Source organism: Mustela nivalis (genome assembly GCF_964662115.1).
Source record: "Mustela nivalis genome assembly, chromosome: 2".
NCBI lineage: Eukaryota > Metazoa > Chordata > Mammalia > Carnivora > Mustelidae > Mustela > Mustela nivalis.
In genome coordinates, this window is record NC_139021.1 from 109,863,064 (window position 1) to 109,890,263 (window position 27,200).

The 27,200-nt window shown below is 49.5% G+C and overlaps 1 protein-coding gene across 1 annotated transcript in view; it reads right to left on the reverse strand.

Annotated features, from left to right (window-relative positions):
- The window catches only part of LOC309859338 (GDNF family receptor alpha-1-like), a gene marked incomplete at both ends in the record, with an annotated part of 45,045 nt that overhangs the window by 15,796 nt on the left and 2,049 nt on the right, over window positions 1-27,200 (reverse strand). The window contains one exon of the mRNA XM_082719987.1: window positions 1,722-1,831. Coding sequence (XP_082576113.1) covers window positions 1,722-1,831 — 110 coding nt within the window. The remainder of the gene's footprint in view (window positions 1-1,721; window positions 1,832-27,200) is intronic.

The following is a 27,200-nucleotide window of genomic DNA, read 5'->3' on the forward strand; positions in this document are numbered from 1 at the left end:
TCTCCTGTTATACCTTGGGATGGGAACTTTGACCCACAACAGAGAGTAAGCACTTAATTTGGACGAGAAAGGAGAAGGTACCCCAAACCCTGAGTCCAGAGGTTAAAATGTGTCTACTAAGTAGCCAGTGAATGCCGGACACCATGATGGGTCCCTGACATATGGAAGAAGCAGGCACAAGCTTTGTCCTGAAAGACACCAGAACCCAATGACCGGTGCGGAGGGAAAGATCCAGACCTAAGAGGGAAATAGATTTTGGTCTGTAAAATGCTTTGCTTCAACCATTTCATTCCATTATATGATGAGTCTTTCATCATCCTGGCCATGCGATGGCTTCCAAGCCAGAAATGCCTGGCAGCCCTGTGCCTTGGCTACTCATGGAGGATTTAATGAACACACATGCCTGGAAGAATATGGACTGAGGTATTCATAGGGATTCTATCTGGGAGTGGAGTTGTAGATCCTTCCAGCTGTCTCCTTTGGGTTTCTCTGTATTTATATTTTTAACTTTTTAAAATGAGCACGGCTTAATTATTTCCATTGTTGCTCACACCTGTAATTCCATAGTTGATAAGTAACCCCTCACAGAGATCAACTTACTTAAGAAAAGGAAAGAGCGAATGCAAATTTGGGGTATTGACTCAAGGAAGTTACACTCGTTGGGACATAGCCACAAAAATGGTAAACAGCACTGGGGAAAGGTCTTGGCCAAGAGAACACAGGTATTCTTTAAAAAAAAAAACAAAAAAACATGGGGATGAATGCACAGGCACCTGGAATATCCCCCCATTAAATACCGTCATTGATTTTCCCGAAAGCTCTTTCCAGTTTTAAGCCACTCTGGTGATAAAAAAAAAAAAAAAAAAAAAAAAAATTGAGTCTGTGCTGTCATTCTTGGTGGGAAGTTCTTCCTGCCCGGTGACTTGTGCAGTCGCCGTGGCTGAGCCATCACGCTTCTGACAAGTGTGATTTCCCTCATCCCTCCACAGCCTTCACTACACGTTTGTCCTCAAATGTCAGTCGTGACGGAACCCTGCCATCGGGGCTTCTTCAGGCTCCAGGCCCTGGAACACCTGCCTCTCTGCCTGCCTGCCCCTTTTAGCCATGGACACAAATCTGCCTCACTTCTGACCTTCTAACTCACTGGTACCCTAACCGCACTGTTGCCCCAAATGCCAAGACCCCGCTTCCCTTCTGGAGAGGCAGAAAACACTGTTTCTGCTAGGTCTGTTCTCCTGGAAACATCCTAGGCCACCTCACTCCCTGCACATCAGGAGCTGAATTACCAAAAATATCAATGGCAAGAAGGGCCCCAGTGGTTAGGGGTTTTATTTCCATTTCTGGGGAGCAGCCTTTTTTATATCCCCCGGACGGAATGACTTCCAAGTCCCCTAATTCAATGAGCTCAGAGGACTTACTCCCCTCTTCCTTTCCTGTTGTTCTGTGTGGTTGGTTCCCCGCCCCCCAAGATACTTCTCAGGTGCTCACACCACAGTCTTCCTGCACTGGGAGATTCCTTGCTTCCTGCCTTGCCTTGGCACAGCCGTGACCCCCAGGTTTCTTTTTTCTGCAGGTAAGTCCTAGAGGGCTTCATGTCAAAACCCCAGGATAAAGGTTACTGCGATTTTTCCTCTCGCAGACAGTGGCAGGCTACAATGGGAAGAGTCCGTGAGCATCTGTAAACCAGACTTCCCTCCCGTTCCGCTTCTCCCCCATCTTACCAATAAGCCCTGAGTACGCGAGGAGGCAGTCGGCATAGTTTTCCTTCAGACAGCTGCTGGCGGACCTCGACTCGGGTTGGCAGTTGGTAAAAAAATCCGCAAGGCGAGATCTGTAATGGGGAGAAAGGGAAGCTGTGTGTTTCGAAATACCCTAAACTTCTGGACCAACTTTTCTTTGTTCCTTCGTCAATACGCCTTTTTCCGCACCAAAAGAAAAGCTCTTAGGATGGGAGCACCCCGTCTTACCCGACTCCCCCACCCAACCATCCCCTCTTTCCCCAGCCTCTGCCCACCTGTGTGTCTGCTTATTTGCAGAGAAGTCTTCAGGGCCTGTAGCTGGAGAAATCTAGATGCTTTGAAGTTTCCATTCAATATTTATTTCTGACAGACTTATTTGCATCTTTAGGAAATATGCTTCTCTACACACTCACCAGAGATCTACACTGGGAAAATATTTACTTTATACAGAAACATGTCCCTGGCATCCAAATAGGATCCTACAGCCCATCTGCTCCCGTAATTCCTGCTGGCTTTAAAAATACGTGTATTTGTCTTGTAAGTTATCTCTCACTCCCCAGCCCAGGGGACAGGGATTGATTCCTGCCAAGTGACACTGAGGAGGGGCTCACTGCTCCAGAACCGAAGGAGGGACAGGCGATGCTCACTTGAGGCACTGTTTCACTGTGTGATGGGGCCTTCTGGGGGAGGAGGTACCTGGAGGGGCCGCTAACCATTGCTGCACCTGTCCACAGCTGGGAAGCTGCCCAGGGGCCAGTGCAGTCCACTGGGAAGCCATGAGTGGTGGCAAAACTGCAGAGCCCCAGAGATGAAGAAGGGCCACAGACACGCTGGTCTGGGGAGGCAGAAGGCTCTTTGTGGCCAAATGGCTGTTTTTCAGTCTGAAGAGCATATTGTTGGAGAGATCCTGAATGAGAGCGGGGCCACTGCCGAGGTCATCTCAGCAGACAACAGCTCTGCTTCTGAGCGAAGAACACAATGGACTTCAAGAGAATTTAAATTATCCAGCAATTATGGGAGACAATGGATGGTTGTCTTGGCTCTTTTCTCTTCAGCATACCCAAATTGGCAGACAACATACATAGTGCTGTTTTTCCCTCCTTCCACCCAAAAAACTGTCTTTACTTAGCATAACTTGGGTTATGTGTGAGCTTGCGTGGCGGGGCAGAGCCAGGTAGTGTGTATGGAGATCACAGGGGTTTGTAAAAGGTCTGCAGGAAGCCCATGATGTGTCCCTTTACTACAATCGTAGCTCACGGGGAGTTAAGAGGCCCAATGAAGTTGTCTGAGTTCATAGCACACTGCAAAGGCTGCAGGGTGTCTGTGAGGGTCTGCTCTCTCCTCAAACCCTTTTAAGCAGGGGTATCTGAGCCTCCCGAGCTGCGCCCATCTGGGCCCCGTCCATGTGTGCCTGGTGCCATCCCTGTCAATCCCCAGGGCAGGTGCTACAGCAAAGCTTTATTTTCTTTGCACAGCACCTGGAAGTCCTCAGAGAGGCCCCCACATCCCGCTTCCCAAGCAGGGCCATGTGCTGAAGCTAAGGGTCTTGGCAAAATCCTCCAAATGAGACTTGAGTGTGAGCCCGTCTGCGTGTCTGGATCTCCCAACCATCTAAGCCTCGTTGATGTTTTCTGACTCTAATTGAACACACTGGAGGGCATAAAACCTGGCCATTTTCTGTAGCCTGGTTAGAGGATTCATGTTTCCGAGGAAGTCCCTAAAGGTGGCCCGGGCTTACTCAACTGACTCCAATGGCATCCAGCTTGGACTGAGTGTTAATTTCAGAAGAATTTTCCCGGTCATGAAAGTTAATGATCTGGTGCTGCCGGGCTTCTAACTTTGCAGAGGCCAACTGTGGTTCAGGCAGCTGGGCTTCCAGTGCTGCCCACAACCTGAGCAGCTCTCTGACCTGGCAGCCCTGCACTCCCAGCCTGTCCCCCAGAGATGGACAAAAGGTCGCTTTGTCTCCGAGTCCCTGTTTCTCATAGTCTCTCAAGCAGACTTTTAACTGAACGGCACCGCGATGCGGATTACTATCCTTCAGCGCGAGGCTAATGCCACCAGACTCATTTTGCTTAACAACCTCAGAATTGACTCACAATTGGACTCTGGAATGAAAGGCTAATTGAGTCAGTCTGCTGCACAGAGTAGAACCCTGATTGGGAGGATAAAACCAGATACATGGCTCTGAGCAGAAGCCCGGACAGGCTGGTTTGTGACAGAAGACTGTCAGCACAGATCCCGGTCCTAAGATGCACACGGCTAGTGGACAGACAGAGTTTCAAGATGATGATGAGCCCAAGTAGTGTTGCCCAAACACCAACATTTGCCTGTTGTTTTTTTTTCTCTCTCATTCGACCCACCAACATTTCTACTTGGAGACAGGACTGTAACTTCAGAGGACTCACATTTTATAGATAGAAAAACTGAGGTTTACACAATGCTGTGCTGGAGGTAGCCCATGCTTGGATGACTGGTCCGTCCTTGCCAGTCGGTTAACATCACAGTGGTGTTCTGAGAGTAACCTCGAAGGGAGTATTTGCACCGCGGTGATGGGCAAACACCCGCCACATCAGGGCTCTGTGTCGTTCTTGGATAACCAGCTACTTAGCATGTATTGGCACGACCCTGTTTGAAGACCAGCAGGAGGTATTTAGTCCTACTGATAAAGCCTGTTTCATGCCTTGGGAGTGAAGTCCCAGCCCATCCAGTCTGACTTCCCCTTTATTTCCAGTCATCTTTGGGCCAAATAAAATGGTATAGGACCATTTAATCTCCAGTCCTTAGGGCCTCTCAAAGACCCTTCCTTCCTAACATCTTCTCCTTTGGACATGGTCCTGGGAAATCTCTTAAAGGAACATATGAAAATGGTAACAGATGGTTACATGTATCCTTAAAGCCACTGAGTCCTTGTCAGTTCCATAGTTCCATGGCCTGAATGATGTGTCAAGTGCCTGAGGCAGGAAGTTCTGTCTCTGAACTCGAATCACCCACCAAGACAAACAAGGAAACAGATTACACTACTACTGTGACGAGGCAGTATTATTGTAGAAAGGCAGAAAGGCTGCTAATAAAATAATATCTAACATGAATGAAGTATTTATCATATGCTAGGTATGTCTTTATATTTTTCCCTGAGAACTCTTAATAAGGTAGAGGCAATTATTTTCTTATCTGAATTTCACAAAGGAGGAAACCACAGCTTTAGTAGCAGAACCAGGCTATAAGCCCACGACTTAAGCTTTTAACACTCCTTGGCTAGAGATGTTCGTTCCAGAGAGCCTGGGAGTCAGAGGATGGCTCGGGTCCATCAGGCAGAGGCGGAGGGGGTATCTCAGGCAGAAGGAGGCAGCACAGGATAGAGTCAGTAAGTTCATACAACACCCGGGGTAATGATAATGGAATGTCTGTATGTGCCAGAGACTGATTTAAGAGCTTGACATGTGTGCACACGTTTAATACACCAACTTTAGCAGGTGATACTATCAGTCCCATTTTGCAGATGAAGAAACTGAGGCAAAGAGAGTTTAAGTGAACTCCCTCCAGGTCACAGAGCTCTGTGGTGGAGCTGGGACACGACTACGTTCAATCTGACTCCAGAGCTGGAAATCATTCGCAACTGCTACACTGAACACACGTATCACCCGGAACATTGTTAGCTGTCCCCATGGGACGGCCAAGCCACGGGAGGCAAATGGTGAATGACAGGTGATGAGATGGCAAAGGCTTGAAGAGCCTTGAATGACCTCAGAGTTTGGATTTTATCCTCAAACCACTGGGAACCACTGAAGGTTTTTACTTGAATTTAATTTTATGTTTTAAGATTTTATTTATTTATTTGAGAGAGAGAGTGAAAGGAAAAATGAGCAGGAAAAGAGGCAGAAGGAGAGCAAGAAGCAGTCTCCGTGCTGAGCAGGGGGCCTGACACAGGACTCCATCGCAGGACCCTGTGATCATGATCCGAGCCTAAGGCAGACGCTTGACCGACCGAGCCACCCAAGCACCCCTACTGAAGGTTTTTAAACAAAGGAGTAACATGATCAGATTTGCATGTTGGGAGGACTTTTGGATCTCTCAGCCGCTCAGCAAAGATTTGCTTGAGACGTATCCCATGCCCTCACTGCCCACAATGGGGAGGCAAGACACTGGCCAGTGGGAGACATTGCTGCTTAGGAGACTGCAGCCAGTGGGGAGCCAGCGGGGAGACCTGGAGGCCTGAAGGAGAGGAAGAAAGAAGGATGCACCGGAGGCAGGTTTTACTAGAACGGAAGTCAAGACTGTCGAAAGGAGGGGCAGAATCGAGGCATAGGCAGCTCGGCACAGGGTGGGGCTGCGGAGGGACCAGTCTGCAAGGAAGATGAGGCTATACAGAGTTCACTGCACCGTGGGAGGCAAGTGCCTTGCAGGTTCGAGCTTAAGATCTTCACCTGCCCAGTCACCAACCAAGGCCTGAGCACCTGCTATGCCCTGGTCCCCAGCGTCCACGGCTGCACACACTTGCCCTGCCCGCCTTGGGTTAAAGAGTCTCATTGTAGCCTGTTGTGGTTGCTCCCCTGCCTGGGCTGCACTGATCCAAACACAAAAGCTTAAACGTCCAGTGTGGGATTAACAAAGAAATTCCACAATTGGATCTCTTCTGGAGACATGAAATCTCCATGACTACAAGCGGTGATGAACCTGATTTTCTCTAAGAAAATGAAAAGGAAATGAATAGGCACTAATGTAGAAATGTGTCTCCCTCCGAAAGAGAAAATTCCCACCCTTAGAAAGGAGGAAAACACCGTAAATGCCAAGGTAGCCTCAGGAAACCGGCAGAAGAGAAAAACAGTGGTTTATGCAGAACGTATCACACTAAGGGTAGCGTGCTGCTGCTAACGGGAAATAGAAAAACGATTCTAATGATAAAATCTAGGAGAGTCTTCTCAAACAGCAGATGGTCTTTTGACAGTGGGTGGGGGAGTCATTTACCTACTTTTTCTGTAATATTTTTAGGAAAATAGTGTTATAGCAAAGAGTTAAAAAAAAATCCAACATACTAGTAATGCTCACTTTAACTCCTCCTGGATCATCCTATTCTTTTAAATGTGGTTTTTTTTTTTTTTTCAGGATGAATCTCACACTTGGACATAAGCCGTGTGGTTCACGGAAATGAGCTCTGGACCAGGAATCGTGAGGTTCTGAGTGAGATCCAGCCTCTTGACCCGAACTCCCCAGAACTCCCACATTCATTGCTGACTTCTTAGCTCTTGGATTTCTCTTCCACTTCAGCGATAAAATCTAGGGCTGCTTGAAGATACTTGGGAAAAAAGAGTACTTGTTTTCAAAGCATTATTATTGTTCTCACCCACGAGTCTACTTTGCTATGACACATGATTTCGCATCTAGGCATCAGAGATCCAGATTTTTCCAGTGGACCCCCTTCCTCTCCCAGGTAAGAAAACCCAAGGCCAAAAGGTTTAGCTCCTGCCTTGAGTCACACGGTGGGTGGCGGCAGATGGCAGGTGTCAGCCCTAGAAGGGGAAAATGCAGAGGGGATTGGCCAGACTGTTCTTCATTTGACCAGACTGTTCTTCAGAGCCTAATGTTGTACTCTAGCCTCCATGAGCGCTCTGAATGGCATGCGGGAGACCAGCAGGGGTCATGGATGCATCCAGGACCCTGAATCTGAGCCTGACGAGTCTATCGATGCATTAGGCTTCCCTTTACTGAGGGGCTCTGGGGCCACCGCTGGGGTCCATTGAGGACTGCAGAGCTTGACTGACTGGTCCAAACCCGGAACCTTGGGAAGGGATCCCTTTATTCACCCGCTTGGGTAAGAAATGACTAGCATTTGTCTCTGACCACAGCGGGACCATCAGGGCTTTCAAGTCTCAGTTTTCAAAGCAAGCCATGTAGTCTGGAAAGGTTTTCTTAATTAGAGGAAACCAAAGTCCGAGGAAACAAAGCACGCCAGGCCCAAGAGGGACACGCACCTGTCTCTAGCCCCAGCTCTACCTTTCATCTTCTCACACCTTAGCAAACTAGATCACTTCTCCAACTCCATTTCTTCACCTGGAAAATGGGGCGAATGCCATCCACAGTCGCTTTACGTGGCTGCTGTGAGAACTCATGGAAAGTTCTATAAAGCTCCTCACCCAGAATCCAGAATACACATTACCCAATACATTTTCATCTCGTAGCCCTTCTTTTTTTTTTTTTTTTCTCCCCAATTTCTGGTCCATTTCAACCTGAAGCCCTTGTAGCCCAGACCCACAGCAAGTTCAACACAGGGGGACATGCCTCTTAGTCTACCTTCCGCCGGCCTCTTGTATCACACACGGAGGCTACGTCAGTGGAATGACTCTGACCAAAACAAATTTCAGAAGCCTGAAGCCAGGAATCCTGTGGTGTTACTTAATACCGCTCAGTCATATGAGCTCATAGAATAAAGGCACTTTTAAGAAAAAGCTACTTTTCCCCCTGGGACTTAGGGGGAAAGACATATTTTTTAAATGACTAAGTAGCAGTGAGTTTGTTAATACTGCTAATCTCTTATGCAGAATAAAAATAATTTGAAAAACATGCTGCTAATATTAGCACCGGGATGACAAAGCAAGAGTTCTAGAATGGTGATTTTCTGGTACGGTGACACAAAACAGATTTTTCTCGTTCCGTTTTTAGAAAATTACCTTAGCCCTTCTTCCCCGGCAGCCTACCGAGAGCACATCTGGAAAGCATCGTCTCGCAGATCAGAGCCTATATTCAAGACATTCTGCAGAGGTGTTTTCTTGCCTTGCTGTTCCCCACTTTGTGGGTGCATGTGAGCTTCCGGCGGGGGTGGGGGTGTCAAAGCCCAGCATGTTCTCTGGGGCACAGTTTGCAGAGCTGGGGGGATGCACAGGTTGCCCTTCAGAAAGCCAGGGTCTTCCCCAGGCCCGTGAGAGAGTGTGGCTTCCCTGGGGCAATTCTGGGGCAGGTTCACACCCCCAGACACACATACCCACAGCTCTGCGCACCTTGAGTTTCTCAGCCCCCTAATGTGGGTTTCCACCCTGATGGGATGATTAAAGCCCAACCAGTTAATGGACGTCTCATTGACAGCCAAACTATGACCCCCTATTTTCGGGAAAGTACTGTTAAGTCCAAGAAACTTTGCCTAACATCTCTGTTTCCTGGCACAATACAGCCCTCGCAGCCAAGAAGAGGTTTGCCCTGTTCCTCCCAAAGCCCTGCTCAGCTTCATCATGATACTTGGGAGGCTACAGCCCATTTAATACACGCCGCTGTCCTCACTTGCCCTGGGGAAGCCTGATCACAAGGAGCTGCTCGTCCAGCTCCTTGGTACCTCTTGGCCCAGCATGTGGGTCACAGGAGGCTATGATCACCACCTTCAGGGCTTGACCCCTGGTGTGGTGACAAAGCCCTTCCAAGGAAGGACTTCGGGAAGTGCAGGTGTCACCCAGGGCTTTAGTCCCTGTGTCCTGCTTGGGGGTTCTCTCCAGGGTGAGGGTTCCGGGCAAGCACGCCGCAGGGCAGAGATGCTGTGTTTCCTTAGCCTTTCTGAGGACGTGAAACAGCGGCAGCCCCCTGAAGGGCGTCCAGGTCGGCATCTGATCGATCTCGGCATCCCTCATGAAGCCACCTTGCACAAGCACTGACAGCTGTCAATCAGCAGCTGCGGAGGGGCTGACAGGGTTTGACAGCTAATCTCTACGTGGAAAATCTGAAAAGCAAGCTATGGCAGTTGGCAAGGGAATCCATTCCAACAGTGAAGGGGCTCTTGACAGCCTTGGGTCGGATGTCCCAGAGCTGCCCTCAGGCCAGAACTCCTCCCTTCAACCCCCCTCTCCAATCCCTCCATGGACTCACGGATGGTCATAGTGTAAGCAGACTGTAAGTCCCCCTCGGGCACAAAGACCCTGCCAACAGTCCTACACTGGCTACACGGCCAAGGCAAATAAAGTTGTTCTGTATTATCCACGCTAAGAGATGTCCTCCAGTGCACAAAACTCCACTTGGACAGTGCTTGTTTTTATGAGAAGCAATGGAAGGAAAAGAGAAATTTGAGGTTTTCTGGATGATTAAATTATCATAAAACATTCAGATATCTACTAACGGTCTGTGACAAATCAGTCAAAACTCTTTGAGAGTCCATCTTATCCAATCAGTCTTTCATATTTCTGCACAAGTATTAGTCATCAGTGTTGTGGCTTTGGGCCACAAGAAGAAACAGAAATCTAGACGCTCAACCAATCTTCATCAGTACAGCCACTCCTTAAAACTCTAGACCAACATAGGATGAATTTACTTCGTGAAACTCTGCAGGCCCCTCCATCTTCAGGAGTGAATTATAGCAGTTGCCCTACATTCAACCCGGGAACCTGAGAAGCCCCAAGTCAACTAACTGCTCAGGCACCCCTGGGGCAGCAAAGGTCACCCTCCATGGTTTTACTGAATTATTTATGCCCACTCTCACTTTAGAAAGAATTTCAAGATGCCTTCAGATGTAGCTTTCTTTGATGCAACAGATAAATGTAAACGGAGTGAAGGTCTTTGGGGCCACTGAAAAATCAGACAGAGGGAGTAGTACTATCACTACAAAATGCACACATACCCTCGGCTGGATGAAAGTTACATACTTGGCTCTGTGATTTCTAGCAATGACCGGGGACTAATCTGTTCTGCAGTTCATGATATACTACCGTAGTAGTAGGGGACTAATCTGTTCTGCAATTCATGATAAACTACGGTAGACAGAAGATGTCTATACTCTAATCCTGGAACCACGGTGTGAACATGTTACCTGGCCTGGTGATGAAAAGGGCCTTGGAATATGTGCTTATGGTTTTAGGTCTTCAGGTGAGCAGATTCTTCTGGATCACCAGGTGGGCTCAACATAATCACAAGGTCTTTAAAAGTATAAGACGAAGGCAGATGAGGAGGTCAGACGCCATGTGCAAAAGACTGGACCAGCCTTTACTGATTTCGAAGACGGGGCCATGAGACAAAGAATGCATGTGGGCAAAAGTCAAGGTAATGGATTTGTCCCTAGAGCCTCCAAAAGAAACTCAGTCTTGCGGGCGCTTGGATTTCGGCCCCACAAGACTTGTGTATAGCTTCCAATGTCTAGAAACGTAAGAGAATCAATTTGTGTTAAAGCTATCATGTTTGTGGCAACCTGCTATAAGAGCACAGAAAACATACACTCTTCTAAAAGTCAGTGTAGAGTAGAGGTTTTGAATACAGAATTTGAAAATGGACCAGGTCTTTAGTGTGAATTCAACCACTTGCTAAACATGACATTTGGGGTGAATACTTTAACTTCTCTGAAGCTTGATTACTCCAGTTGAATGACAGTAACGCCTTCACAGCAGTCCTGGAAGATGAGGGTGCCAGGCACCTAGCCCCTGTGTATGACCTCCAGTTTCCTGGAGGAGGATAGGATTCGTCAGTGTGGTGTCTTCTGTTTTGCTCGGGACCAGCCCAGGATGTCCACACTGCCCTGGAGACCTCTATGAAGCCTTAGGGTAGAGACAGTCACAGTAATCTTTTTCTTCAAATTCTGCTGCTAATAATTTGGTGTATGAAATGCTTCATCCTGAGATCACTAATCTACATGTCTAAAGTCTATATGTGCTCAAATAACATCATGCTTAATCCTACTGTTATCACTAAAGAGTGACGTCTTCTGTGAGTCCTCCGCATCTTCTAGCAGAGGAATGTGTTTTATAGGCCAATGGAATCACACTCAGAAACAGTTCAGGGCAATTCCACAGGTCACTACATGTGGTCCCCAGATGTGGTCCATAGTCTACTGAGCTGGCTGGCATCAGGCCGATATAAATTTAAGGAGGTGCTGTCTGACCTCTTGGAAAGAAGCGTTGCATCATGTAATGCTCAGAGCCAGAGAAACTGAACTCTAATTACTTTAGAGAAACATAAGTAAATTCTAGAAATTATCCCAAATGCTGCCTGGCCTCCTTCAGTCAAACCTTGCTTCTTTGGGGGTTCCCAGAAGATGAAAAATTGAAATTACACAGGCTCTCTTGACTTTAATAATTTGCAAAATTCCTCCCTTTGCCCTTACCCCCAAAGGACAAGCGCTAAACACCTCTGTGGTACCTGAGCTCCAAGCTCAGCAGAATGTTAATCTACCCTCCACACATTAAAAGAGCCTAGCTTCTGCCTGCCCTGGGAGGGGGTGGAGGAAGAAGGCAACGGATGTCTGAATGGCTAACAGCCTACACTTGCACAAATAGACTTTAAGCAGAAACATATGAAAATAAGATTCCCTATTAATCTTTAATAGGGTTGCAGACTTCCTAAGGAAAATTATGTTCAATAGTAAATATACACTAGGTCGTTTTTCTTCCAGGCAAGTTGTTTTAAGGTCAACAGAGACTTTGAGCTCAGCAAACAACTAGTCCCTAATATCTTCCTTTCCGGATGGGCCAATGCTCAGGAGACAGGGAATTGTGGTGTTACACGTCAAAAGAATAAATCACTTATTCCGTTGCCATCAGGTAACGCCCCCTTTTCCAGAATATCCAAAACTCTCCTCGGTAATCCCTTCTCACACTGACTGTCCTCTTGTCAACAGCAGCCCCTCCCCCACATCTCAGCCCCATTTTCCACATTTTCCCTAACACTCTCTGCTGAATTTAAAACATTTTCCCCTTTATTCTTTAGGGCTGAGGAGCCGGTTTTTATGGTCCCCATCAGCCATTTTCTAGGACACCGTCCCCTCAACCAGTCTACCCAACCAGGTGAGCTCCGGCCTTCCTATAACCCACTCACAGTGCACTCAGGGCTCTCCTGGGAGCCTCCCCCAACTGCGTATCCTTAGAGCCAGTCTCTGTGGGCAATGTTTTCTAGGCCCGTGTCAATGAACACACAAGAGCCTGATCACTGGGGTTAGCCCTCCTTTACAGTGGAGGACACTGGGGTCCAGAAAGGTCAACATCCAGCCGAAGTCATGGAGCTGGTTAAGAGTTAGAGCCAAATTTTCAAAAAAAAAACCATAGGTTCTCCAGTTCCTACTCACCCCCACAACACGGATAGGAACATGAACGCTCAATTAAAAAAAAAAAAATTTAGTCTTGGGCTTTTGATGCCATTTTGACAAGAATTGTGTGCTTGAGAAGCTGAAATCTGATTTAAGTGGATGTAAGTGATATTTACCGGGTCCAATAAAGTATAATGACAGAATGAGTGGGCATCCTTTCAGTTTAATAGTGTTTGCAGTTTAAAAACATAAAAAAGTAATATCTGTTGTTACCGTTCAGTAAGGCTGAATGCAATCCCATGATACAGCTCCGTGAACAAGTCCCTCAGCCCAAGACTTCCCCCACTGAGCACCCTTTCCCCACCCCTGGCGGTGTATACACTCCCCCCGGAGGGTGCTACTGAAGTCAAGAAGTGCGGGGTGTAAGACAGGCCACGGGGAGAAGTCAGCAGCCTCCCCAACAAGGCCTCTCTGGACTGCAGAGAACACTCTTGAGGCCAGAGACAGAAGGCATCTGGCAGGAGCTGGCTAGGCTGGGGCCATCTCCCTGGCGCCTTCCTGGAAGAGGAGACACATGTGTGGTCCCTTCCCAGAGCTTGTGAGTGTGGGGCATCATGGTTTGAAAAGCCAGAAGTCCTGAAGTCAGACCACAGGTTCAAAGCTCCATGGTCCCTGCTGCTGTGTTTCATCTCTGCATCCTCCCATATGGGGAGGACTGAGGTCCAGGACCCACTGCCTGGCACAGAAAAGGGCTGGATACGAATGTTACTGTGACTACACTCAAGGTGTTCCAGCGCTGGCTCTTTCTCTCTCCTCCCCCACAAGCCCAAGTCCTGCGAGGCAGGGAATGGAGCAGGTGCCTCTCCTCCGTCACATGGAAGAGAAGGTATTACCTAGTAGATTATCAGGAGCCTCAGCCAGGGAGGGCCAGACCCCGCATGGAAACGGCTTCGGCTGGGTCACCCCCTGCCCCGCGTGGACAAGGAACACTTAGTCTAGCTCCCTGGAGGGGCGCTCTCCCCTGTGGGTTGGAACAGAATCCAGCGGACAGGTAGTGTTTGCTGGTACCTCTTGTACACCCAGAAAGCACCCCTTCTGCTTTCTCTGAGCTCGGGGATGCTGGGGTTGCAGCCTGAGGGCTTCAGGGTAGACACGTAAGGCCGTATCAGCATTCAGGCACCCATCGCCAAGACTGCTCACCTTGAGCTTGGTAGTCCTGCCCCAGCCAGCCCAGCACCTGGCCCAGACTGCAGATGGCTCCCACAAAGCACTAACCTTCCAATGACCAGACATGATACACCGTCAGTCCAAGACACTAGGTATGAGGCCGTGGCCATGGTGAGCTAGGGTCAAGGCCAGAGATCGGTTCCTTTTGGGATATGGCCTCCCCCCACCAATATCCTCCACTGTCCCTCTCTTACAATAAGCAGCGAGCTAGTTCTGAGACCACACTGTCACTGTCCAGGCCTAGGTTCAAGGAGACCTGGGCTCATGGAATCACAGCACTTTGGCAGGTCAAACACCCGCGTGTGTCTGAGTAATCTGCATTACAGTGCGTCACCAGCAGTGCTGCCCACTCCCACTTCCTCCTGACAACCAGAGACAGATGCTTCCACTCGGCAAAAGTGACAAGAGCAAAGCAAAGTGTCTATGTCAGCATTCCTCATTTGAATGGTTCAGGTCAAAGACTGCTCCAAAGGTCATTCTGGAAGGAGGATTTCTTTTCAAATAATTACCTCAAAACCCTCTGTTTTACTTCGTATTTTCCAGGCATAACTCCGCCAAATGAATTCCAATCTCTGGCCAAGCTCAGACTACGGAAAACAAACTATCTGTGTCCTCTCTGCAAAGAAGACAAGCTCCCGCCTGGCAGCCCTGCTGCTCAGGCGCCAACTTACTAGACACACGGTAGCCATTCCTCAGTAGCCTTGGCTTCTAAGGCCCTAGTCTGGGGTTGGGGGTGGGTATCAGAGCCTTTCACAGCGGATCCCCACAGCCTTCCAATTAGAGCCGGACATCAGTGCAGCATGGAATCTGAACTGTTGTCCTCATTCTGCCACTGCCACCACAGGGCTGACGGCCCACGCCGCAGCCACAACGTGCTGTCCTCTCCTACGCCCCTCCTCACTGCCTCACAAGTCCAATCTGGCTACTGCTCCTTCTCAGCCCCATTTTGCAGACCCCTCTGAGAGCAGAGCAAGACCATCAAACCAGTGTAACTGGGTCAACATTCTCGTGGCTCTCCGGCCAAGTGTGGGCTCCAGCAGCATCACTGGGAATGCTCTAGAAATGCAAGTTATCAAGCCCCATCCTAGGCTTCACAAGTCAGGAAGTGATCCCAAAGCAGGCTAACATTGGAGAGCCACTGCTACAGAACAATGGAACCTAGAAGTCCCCGAGCCCAGCTCTCTTCCCTCCGTTGGGCACATTCACACTGTTCAGATGGCTCACTTGTCTCTGACTCTCTGGGTCCCTCAAAGCACCTGGCACTGCAGTCCTACTGAGCCACTGAATAAACCAACCACCAGCTAGTATGCGAAGCAAAAAAGCACATTTCTCAAGCCATATACCTAATTTTTAGCTAAACCAATTTTTTAAAATATTCTATTTATTTATTTGACACAGAGAGAGGTCACAAGTAGGCAGACAGAGACAGAGAGGGGAAGCAGGCTCCCTGCTGAGCAGAAAGCCCAATGTGGGACTTGATCCCAGGACCCTGAGATCATGACCTAAGCTGAAGACAGAGCCTTAACCCCCTGAGCCACCCTGGGACATGGAAGAGGTATTTCCCCTTTTGCTTTTGCCTATTTCCGAGAGAGGTTTTCCAGCAGGACAGTGTCAGGATTTTACACTGAGGTGAATATTCTTGCACAAAGGGCATTCTCTCTCCCCACACCTCCATCCCAGCAAGTTCAAAGCCATCAGATGGAGGCTGCCAACTCTCCAGTAGGCATTGCAACTGCTGAGCACTCACAACAAACCCTCAAACTTCCAGGATCCTGCGTTTGTAACTGGAAGGGTTCTCCCAGGTCCAACACCAGTATAATCCCGTAGCTCTCGCCATGGCAAAGGATCACGTGGGATGGCTCCCCTCAGGCTGTATCACCCCACCCAGCACACCAAGGAGCAGAGGCTTGCCTGCAGCATGGGCTCCTACCTATGAGAAGAGAACCACTGAGTCTTCCGGACACAGATGGATTTTACACGTCAGCCTAGAGCTCTGCCTCACTGAGCAGAACGTGACACTGAACCCCTCTGGCATGCTAGAACAGAGAAGGAAAGGCCGTCCTTGAAGGTGCTGCCCACCAGGAGGGCCTCTCTCGGAGTGAGGGGCCAGGCACGCCAGTCTGTCACACAGCCGTGGGGGTGGCGGCTAATGGGAATCAGCAGTTCTGTGGGGGATCAGCATCAATTCCACCTGGCACTTGGTGGCACCCCCCACTCTCCCAACCTCACCATTCTGACCTGGCAGAGCTGAACGGGTTGGGTACACACTCAGGATGTCCTAGTTCAAGGATGCTATGGGAACGTGTGTGCCCACACACGTCTTCCAGCCCGAGACCATTCTGGTCCTTCTAGTGCAGCAGTTGTCCCAGGGAGGTCCAGGGACCCTGGTAATCTCAGCTTTTTAGGGTCCATGAGGTCAAAGCTGCTTCCTACCCATACGAAGTTCTGATTTACCTTTCTGTGTCCCATGCTGTCACTGGAGGACCTTGTTTTTCCAGAAGCCACCCGATGTGGGATACTGCAACCAACTGAAAGCCTAAGCGAGTAGAAGACCCCAGGTGTTTTACAGGCAGACACTAGACTGGAAAAGTAGAAAACAATGCCTTATTTCACCTTATATTTTTTGTTTTGTAAATATAGTGATTTTCAATAAAAATATTTTCTGTTATTTTGAGTAACATGTAATGGGCTGCTCGGTGTTATTTTTTCCCTTGATGTTATTTTTAAATGAAGGACTAAATATGTAACCCTTTCTTCACCTTTGATTCTCAATATCGTGTCAGTTAGATCTGTCCCCTGCCCCCAACAAAAACCTCTTGGGATTCTCAGTACTTTTAAGAGTGTAAAGGAGTCCTGAAACCAAAAATTAGAAAGCCACTGTTTGAACGAGAAGTGAAATGTGTTTTGTGAGGGGCACTTGAGCTCTATCTGGATGAGATCCAAAGGTCTCTTGTCCAAAATTTTTGTTTTAAGAGGAATCGATTGTGAAAACAGAGTCCCCTCAGGTATCCAACTCCACACACGCTGAGCGGCTCAGGAAAAATTCTGTAGGCTGCTTGCAAGAGGCACCCACTTCGCACCAGAGACGGGCAGCACAGCGTACACAGAACCTGGGCTCTGGCTCCCACAGACCCTCTGGGCTCTCGTCACTGCCTCCACCTGGGTGACCTCCTCATCCATGAGACAGGGTAGGAGCTAGTGACAGCCCCGCTTCAGGAGCTGCGGTGAAGGGCTCAGCACAAGGGCCTGGCACACCATAAATGTCACACAAATGTCACTCTCCTCATCATCCTTCTCATCACCATCACTGTTATCCCTGCCTTCCTGTCACGCTGTCCCCGGCTCCGCAGATTCTGGGCTCCGGAGTCCTGCACCACGAGCCACTCTGCCCCCAGCTGTGGCTAGCCTCCTAATGGGCTGATGGAATGATTCACAGCACAGAACCAGCCAGAGGACAGGAGGGACCGGTCTCAGTGGCCCTGAGTCAGTCACCGCCCTTTGCTGCATCGCTCACATCACTGACTCAGACCCAAGCCCCTCTGAGAACCCTTTATTCACAGTTACTCCGGGTCACTGAAGCAGCACGTGCCCCGAGAGGCTGCCAGGGGTCCCCCCACTGCCTATTCAGTTTCAACAATAGTGAATTTAGCACGTCAGGCTGAACAATCTCGTGGCCACCTCTGTTCATGTCTTACTGGGTTATCTTTGCATGCCAATAATTGTCCATTCGCGACAGGAATGTTCTTGAGATGACACATGCTCCAAAGACCTCTGGACTTGGTCCGCCCCCGCCTCTGGCCCCCACTTTTCTCGAACAGTGCAACACTGGAAAGACGGTGACGTGTCAAGCTTAGCAACATGGTCTCACATAACGCCGTTGACATTTCCACGCACTGCTTAATGCTGTGGGTGCACAGAAGTGTAAAGCAAAGAATCTACCCCCTCCACCCACCAAGCCTACTTTAAAGGTCTCTGCCTTTAAAGGGGAAGGGTACGTTACATCGGGGATTTAAGCTTCTTTATCCTTTAGGATAACAGCTTACATGCAAAGAGTGACAGATATCATTTATTGAGTGTTTGCAGTGTTAGGCGGTAGGCACGGCGTTGATGCCTTTGCATAGATACCTCCCTTAGTCCCTAGAGCTGCCCTGGGAAGAATGGAATCCTCAGCTTCCTTTACAAACACCAGACTGAGGCCTCCAGCCACCCGCTTCCTAGAATCAGCACAACCAGGGTGCCCACTCAAGCCCACCTCACTCACCAGCAACACTGACAACCACAGGGGAAGGAGAAGAAAAGTCCCAACTTCAGCCTGGAGTGGAACTTTGCACAAATTCTTGTTTTCCTTGGATGCAAAATTTTCTGCATAATTAATTGCTTTTGGAAATTACAGAGCAATTTCCCATTCACTGAATTGGAAATACTCCATAGAAATGTAAATGCCAACATGACTGTGGGATACCTAACTTAGGGTAATGCCTGAGTAGGGGTCTGGGGCCTCCTGGCTGGAGCAAGACTCCCAGCCTGGCTGTGACAGCCTGGCCCAAGCGTTGCACAAGAGCTAGCCCACAACTGAAGGGGCAGATCTCCTCCTACCAAAATGAGACTGCTCTGGGCCATGGGCTATGGGTCCTTCTGTGAACCCTAATCTTGTCTCCGGTAAAGGGCAAGTATGGAGAGGGAAAAGTCGGCTTCTTGGGGCCAGCATGCTGGTCAGCATGGGATGCCCCTGGCCCCCAAAAGTTATCGGTCTGGATGAGAGGGCTGCCCCTCCGGAATACTGAGGTCTCCCCTTTTCCCATTTTTTGTCCAGTGGATAAAACTCATTTGCAAAAGGAGCTGCAGGAAATCGAAACAACACCTTCCTTTGGAATTAAAAACAAGAAGACATCATAGACTCTATGTGGTTGGGATTAGGATGACTTGAGGAGGAAGCCAGTTTATTTGTGAGTGAACTTTGGTCTTAGCATGTGACATGACAGCTGGGCAGAGCAGCAGACTGCACAGAGGAGCAGGGGATCGGCTGGGTCTCTCTGTGGCCGGCAGTCTTGGACAAGGCGTCGGCCATCTTGGGCCCCCCATGTCAGCACTTTCAGAAATGAGTCCACATCTCTCATCTACCCTCCCCCCCTTTTGCCCATGCTGTGGTCAAGATGCAATTCAGAAAATGGAGGTTTTCCTCTGATTAATGACATGGCCTCAGGGCAGGGAGAAGGTAGGCGGGCAAACACCTGGATGACCCCAACCTGGTGACATAACCGTGGATTATTTAGAGCTTGTTGTCACTCCGTGACAGCAAAGAATTCATCTCCCATGAGATACACAGCCAGGTCTCCGATTTCTGCTGCCTTGGGGTAGGTGAGGGTTGAGGACCCTGAACTCCCATGACAGCTGTCAGGGAGTTATGGAGCCCAACCGGGGAAGCGGGAGCTGCTGGGTGAGGGGCACATCACTTACATGTCCAGAACCCTTGAGGTCAAATAGACTGTGCTCAGTAAATGTGCTCCTAGTGAATGACTGAGTTAATAATAATAATAATAATAATAATCAGAGTAAACCAGTGTGGTCCATGAGGGTTTTCTCTTATTTGTAGAAACAGTTTTTGTCATCACTAAGCTGTCACAGAGAAACCACTCTGTAATAATCAGTGAGTGCTCAAAAGGAAATTAGATAAAGAACTTAATGAGCATGTATTACCTGAGTAGTTTTTTTTTTTTTTAAATGATGCAAAGACGGACATTATGTCCTAACTGTCTGCGAAAGCGGTCTTTAAAACTGGTGCTGTCTTAGCTACTGAGCCATGAAGTGCGTCTGGATTCAGAGGCTGGCCGGGATCATCATTCCGCCTGTCTGGAACTGAAAACCGAAAGGCTGAACAGTGTGAGAACATTGTATTCTTGTCAGGAAAGACAATCATTTGGAAAAAAGGACAGAAACCAGGTTTCTGAGTTAGCAAGACCTGGCTGAACCAGGGAGGAACCAACCCCAGGGCTCCTCGCCCACCGCCTGTCCCTGCAGGGCAGCTGGGCTGCTCAGAGACCACCTTGTGTGCTGTGTTCAGTGCTGCTCGTCGTCAAAGCCTGGTGAGTAGGTTGTTGCTGACATCCCATGCCTTCCTCACACCCACGGGCCCAGGCCTCTGTCCCATGACCACCAAGCCTCTCTCTCCAGGGCTGCTCATCCCTCCAGCCCAGCTCAGAGGCAGCTTCTCCAGGAAGCCATGCTGACCCACCCTGCTGAGGTGGCTGTTCTCACCTCTGTTCTCCCATAGCACTTTGTCCCCTCTGAGCACAGACTACCACACCAGGCTGCAATGACTCTCGGTGCCTGCCTTCCTCTCTGCCCTGTAGATGAGAAGCTGAGTCTTTACTCCTGGCACAATAACTGAAGGCCAGCTGGATGGATGGATGGACAGATGGATGGAAGGATGGACAGACGTAGGTGGATGCATGGATGGAGAGACATCTTTATGAGTAGATGGTAGATGCACAAATGGATGGATGGGTGGATGGGCGGATGGAGAGATGGACAGATGGGGTGGGCAGATAATGGGTGGATGGGCGGATGGCTGGATGGATGGACAGATAGGTGGGTAGATGGACAGATAGGTGAGTAGATGCATACAGGGATGGCCTGATGGGTGAGTGGTCGCATGGATGGACAGATTTCCTATGTGCTAAAATCAGTGTCATTCTGAGTTCTACTCCTTTTCCCCCTCTGAGTGACTGACACCTGTGCTCACCATGATTTTCTTCCTAAAATTCTATTCTCCCCTCAGCTTTGGGGACTGTGCCTTTACCTCTGAGGGCCTCTCTGCACAAGCCTTCCCTCTCCGTGTGGAACATGGACATCCTCGTGCACCACAGACCCCATGTTGTTTTTCTGAGCCCAGCCCAGTCTACTACTACTCTGGTAGTAGACTCTGCCAACTCTGGCTTCAATTAAGCCAAAATATACATTCCTTCTCACCTCAGTGGCTCATCCAGGGATGAGCACATGCCACAGCCAAGGCCACTCAAAGTCCTTGTGCAGGATTTTTCTAACAGGTTATAGTGGGGAAGAGTCCGTCTTTGATTATGAGGTGGCAGCGTAAGTGCCTTGCAGCTGTGGGGGCAGCATTCACTGAGAAACAGGATGAGAAGGCAGCAGAAGGAGCAGCGAGGTGACAGTGTAGCTCCGGTGACACTGTGCCTGGCATCTTGGCTGTGACCAATTACCCTGCCTCCCCAGGCCTGAGTTAATACAAGCCCCCTCTTCTGGCCTAGCCACCTAAGCTAGGTTTCTCTCATGGAACCAAGAGTCCCAAAGAACACAGCCCGCAAACACGGCAGGGCCCAAACAATTCATGTCCTCTTCCCACCCCTCCAACCCTAGAGACAAGTCTGTTCCTCCTTCTCCTGTTCCCCGTCTTGGCTACTAACGCCATCATCTCTGCCTTGTCACCAGGATGGAGAGACCCACGGTAGCCTCTGCCCATGCCAGACACTCTCAGTAAACTCTCCTTTCTAGGGTGCCTCACGCTTCCCAACTATCACCTTCTCCTCCTGGTTCAGCTCCCATCCCGCTCCACCATAAGAACCTCCCACCTGCCTCCTGGACTCTCCCCAAGCTGATCCCCCTCCACACTGCCTCCTGGGAGCCCTCTGAGGCCCAGCTGGTCATGTCTTTCTTCCTTCCTAAAGCTTCCATGGATAAAGTCAATACTTCAACATGGCACTGGAGGCTCCCAATCTCTTGTCTTGTTATCACACATACGCTTCTCTCTCCAGGATGGTCTTCAGGCCCCTATTCCCACCTCCACCACAGCAACCTCCCTAAACCCAGCACCTTCCTTCTGCTGGACTTTCCCTGCTTCTCACCCACTGAGGCCCTTGGCTCCTGAGACCCTCCGCTGTGACACCTCGCCCCCTGAGGAAATATGGGCTCTCTCTTTGGGCTTCCCGGGCAGACTCCATTCCATCCTTCTTCCGCCCACCTTCATCCTCGAAGATGGTCATACACAGTTCTGGAACCAAGGCTCCATCTGTCCATGCAGCTCTGGTAACTGACAGAATGTGCAAATATAAAGTCTCTGACTCTTTCTGTCTCGGGCCGAGAGAGGCAAAAGCAACACTGGTGAGGACGTGGGCAGGTGAGGGAAGGTGGAAGAAGGTGAGGCAGAGACTCTAAGCTCTGGGAGGCACCGGGAAGGGGTGGTAGGAGAGAGACAGGATGTGGTATAAATCTAGACCGGCATTTTTTTAGTGACAGACTCCAGCAGGAGCAGACAAATGGCCCCACACCCGCCTCTGCCCAAGGAGAGATAAGGAAAGAAAAACGAGGTGACAGGATTGCACAAGCTGTAGCGGGTTCTGTCTGATTCACCCTTCAGGTTACCCCTATGAGCTCTGACACCGCTTCCGCTTCCGGTGTGGACTTCCAGCCTACCTCAAGGGTGCACAGGCCCGGAACAGGGGCAGGGGCTGGGGCCTGGAGGACCTGAGTAGAAGCACGTTCTTCCCCCTGCTGCACTCAAAGGCAGCAGCAGCAGAGGTCAGAGGACAGCCTGGCTCTTCTCTCAGGATCCTGATGTTGCCTGCACACAGGACCTCCCCCCTCAAGAGTCTTGGCCGGGGGGCAGGTTCCAGCACACAGTCTGGGTGGCAGGCTGCTCATGTAGGTGGGACACATCAAAAACGCAGCCGTTCACCACTCCAGATGCATGGCTAAAGACTCCCATGTAATCATTTGAAGTAAAAACTGCTCAAATCAACTGGAAAATGTTTTACTTGTATTTTCTCATATTCCCGAACCTTTCTTTCCATGGTTCAAAAGTTTGCATTGTCTAATTGCTGATTTCCATTTGTGAATGAATCAGCGTAAAATAAAATTAAGTGCCAAATTAATCTACCCATCTAGTTTTAGGCATTAATTATCCTCTGAGCCATTTTCTCCCTGTGTTTGCCACATGTTGAGACAAGCCCAGATATAGTAATATAGAAGAAGCCAGTTTGCAACTCAGGAATGCAGCCCAAGCCATGGAGGAGATGTCCTTGGTCTCTAAGATCCACAGTTTACTGCGTGGAAGGGATCTGATTCTAGGCAAAGGAAATGCTCCTCACTTTTTTTTTTTAAATTTTTTTTTTTTTTAAAGATTTTATTCATTTATTTGACAGAGATCACAAGTAGGCAGAGAGGCAGGCAGAGTGAGAAGGAAGTAGGCTCCCTGCTGAGCAGAGAGCCCGATGTGGGACTCGATCCCAGGACCCTGAGATCATGATCTGAGCCAAAGGCAGTGGCTTAACCCACTGAGCCACCCAGGTGCCCGCTCCTCACTTTTTAAAGGTTCACTAACATCTGTCAGACTAAGTTACTGGAGCAGAAATCTGTTGGATAGTTTTGTGATGTGTTTCTCAACTGCCCAGTTAATAAATTAACAACAACACATTTCCTCTAAGTGTAACAGAGTTGGGCCCAGGGTGGAGAGTGGTGCTCTCCACCTGCTACAGCAGGATTTTTGAAAATCACATAGCGGTTCTTCTGAGGCTGTATCAGAGAGACCTTCCTGGTTCTGCTAAAAACAAACAGAACTAAATACAACAAAAAAATGGGTCTCCAGGATGCAACTGTAGCATCCTCAGTCCCCAGGAACAGGTAGAATCATCTACTTGGTGACCTGATCAAAGCCAGCATTCCTGGAAACTCTGGGGTACACGGAGCCAAAGCACCAGGACAAGCAAGTGGATGGGGGACAGAGGGCACAGAGGCCCTGATATCTTCTCTTTTGAGGTTCAGCATTATCAGAATCCTTCCAGAAGTAACGAGATATCCCTGGCCAAGCACTGTTTCCTTAAAAAGGAAGAATTTCCACAATAGGAGACAACAGAGATGAACCTGGAGGAATTTATGCTAAGGGAAATAAGCCAGTCACAGAAGGACAAACACTGCATGATCTCACTTACACGAGGTATCTAAAACCATCCAACCTATAGAAGCCAAAACCGTATCACAGTTGCTGAGAGGTGGGGGAGGGGAAGCAAGGAGCCGCTAATTCGTGTATACAAATTTCAGTTATGCAAGATAAATGAGTTCTAATGATCTGCTGCACACCCCTGTGCCTACAGATGACAACGCCAGACCGTGCGGTCAGAGGGTAGATGGCATGACAAGTGCTCTCACCATAATAAATTTTTTTTAAAGGAGGAAGGAAAGAGGACGAAGGAAGGAAGAAAGAAAGGAGATGCAACGCTGCAATGGCCACTTTGGAAGGTACCGCCAGTAAAGCAGAAGTCTTAGCTGGTGGGCGGGCTCTGGCTGGAACGTCTTAGGGCTCCACCCCTAGGGCAACACGTCATGCTTTGGGAAACAGCAGCTACACACTGAGCATGAACGAAATTACTCGGGTGCCCAAGGTTGCCCTTGTGCAGAATGGCCAAGAAGGGCCCCGCCCACAAACCAAGAACCCTCTGGGTTGTTCTCAACAGCGACACCATGAGGCAGCACCTAAAGCCACAGGCAGGTAGCTGGTCCACAGCCTCCAGCTCACTCTCGGCCTGGCATGGGAAGCAGAAGGGGTTTTGGAGTAGAACTCTGTTGCTCTTAGCTGAGAACAGAAGGGGGCATACTCCAGAGGAAGATGCCAGACCTCTTGGTAATAAAATTGAGCTGAGGCATCTTTTTTAGTTAGAAAAATAAAGGAGAGATGAACATATTTGAGCACCCAGAGCCAGTGAGCAAGTGTAGAGTTTATTTTGGATTATCAGACTTCGGGGGAAAGGAGGTAAGGCGGAGGTTTAAATTATGCATCTGTAACAACCTGCAGCAGGAATAAAGGACGATGCCTCCTTTATGGCCAAACCCAGTCCTGACATCCTTCCAGGCACTAAGGAAAGCAACCAGAGGGACGACTGGCAAGGGAGACGCTGTGCTTCAGGGGAAGAATGTGTGCCTTTTACATTTCATCACATCCTCCTCAAAATACCTCTGCATTTGCTGTTCTATAGACAAGCTTGGAGGCCCCAAACCCCCCAAGAGGAAAGGAACCAGCCAGCTTCTCTACAAGGGAAAGGAGAAAAGAAAACAAAGTCAAAAGGGGAGACTAGCGCTGCCTCTCTTCTGTGGGAAGGCACAAGGCAGGAGAGAGACAGGTTTTGCCCAGGGGCGGCTGGACACTGATGGAGGAACCCGTGTGCCGCGACCAGGAAACCAGCAAGTGCAAGGGGAGGTTTAATGAGCCCAGGCAGCTCTGTGATGGCTGCTGGTGCCGAGATGGAGGGGGGTGTCTGAAAGGGTGAGCTTTCGAAGAAAACTGTTTTTAGGAAGCAATGTTTCTTCTTGCTGTCCCTTGCCCTTTGGAAGACTCAGATCAGGGCCTCGGTCATCCCCTCCGCGACACCTCCCTGTCTCTGGGTGGGTACGCATCGGAGCACCTGTTATGTGAGCCCCGCTGGGGCCCCAACTCCGGAATCCCAGCTGCTGCCCGGGGCAGCAGGCACCCCAAGGGCCTCCCCAAGATGGACGGAGGAGGGATGGAATAAAAGGGATAGGATTAAATACAAGATTAATAAAATATGATGAACGAAAACACCCTGAGCCTACCCGGCAGCTGAAATTACCTTTACCACATCTGTCAGGGAGGAGGTCATCCTGAGTAATACGTCCAGGCCCTGGAAAGAACTTACAGTCTAAATCCCTCACCGATGGGTACCACTGGGGAAGGTGCTGGTTTACTTTCCCAGGAAGTCTCAGCACAGGGTATAAAACCCTTCAATTCCGCTGAGACAGATCTCACTTGGGAGCACCCCTGCGTGGTGCAGAATCGGGATTTCCAAACACCTTTCGAGTCATGTGCACCTGCCCTCCGCTGCGTGGCAGCTGTGGTCACCACATCCCTGCCTTGGTGTGACCAGGCACAGTTCTTATCAGGCAGGACTGTCCTGTGCTTCCCCCAGGACATTTCTGCACCATCAGCTGATGCCTTTCTGCCACGGAGGCTGTGTCAGCACAAATAATTCCTGGACCCTTCCTAGAGGGTCAGTCTGAGCCCCAAACAGCACCCAAATCACCCTGTTACCTGCACACTCCCCCTGCCATCCCCCCCAGAATACCGCAAGCTCCCCATCTCTCAGCTACTTCTCACTACATCTCAGCAAAATACCAACCTGACTTAGCGAATCTACACCAACCTTCCAAGGATTCTTTAAAGGTTTTATTTACTTATTTAGAGAAAGGGGAGGGGCAGAGGGAGAGAGAGAATCTCCAGCAGACGCCAGGGTGAGCACAGAGCCTGACACACAGCTCCATCCCACAACCCTGAGATCATGACCTGAGCCGAAATCAAGAGTTGGACACGTAACTGACTAAGCCACTTGGACGCCCCCAGGAGTCTCTGTTTTGCAGTAACGCCGATGAACTGCTCAGGGTCGGCTCTCAGCCCATACAGGAGCTGTCTCAGACCTCCTCCGCAGCTTGTGTGCAAGACCAACCTCCTGAGAAGAGAAAGGAGAGGCTCCTTCACCTCTCCCAGCCCCCGTCCGCTGCTCAGCGGCCTCACACATCACTCCATTCCCCCCACTGTACAACTTCCTATCTTGAGGCCGCCTGGTTTGGACCCATCAATGAAGAAGACAACATCTACCAAAAAGCCAGGGAAGATCCTAGAAACTCAGTCCTGCTCCTAGAAGAGGGATCTCTTCTGCTCTTAGACTAACGGGGCACCAGGAACTTGAGTTTCAAATCCAGGGGTTTTCACAGGAGGGCTGTTCAGTACATCTGCTCCCTCCTGGCCTGTCCCTAGGCCTCTCCCCGTCCCACTCCTCAACCGCATTCACCTCCAGCGAATGGTTCTTCTAGTCTCTGGTTGATCAGCTTCCCCAAGTTCTGGATGCGTGGGGTCCTGCCTCATCCTTCCAGCAAGCTGCCCCTGCTTCTAGCCCGTACCTAAGAAGATCCCACGGAAACAGAGGTCCAAGAGGGTGCGAGCCCTTGGAGAAACTCCACTGTAGGAACCTGACTCCTCCCAGGACACAACTGCCCATCTGCATTCTATCTCATATAGCAAGTCACCTGCTGAGAACTTTAAAAAAAGGTGGAGGGACATTACTTCCAGAAAAATCTTGAGCATGCGAGAATTCTACAGATAACGAGGACTTTTAATTTTCTTTGGTCCCTGTTAGAACTAGTTTAAGGAAAGAATGGGATGCCATTGTCAGCTCTACTCAGCTCACCAGAACCTTCAGAATATAACATTTCACCCTTGCTCTCTGCTCTTT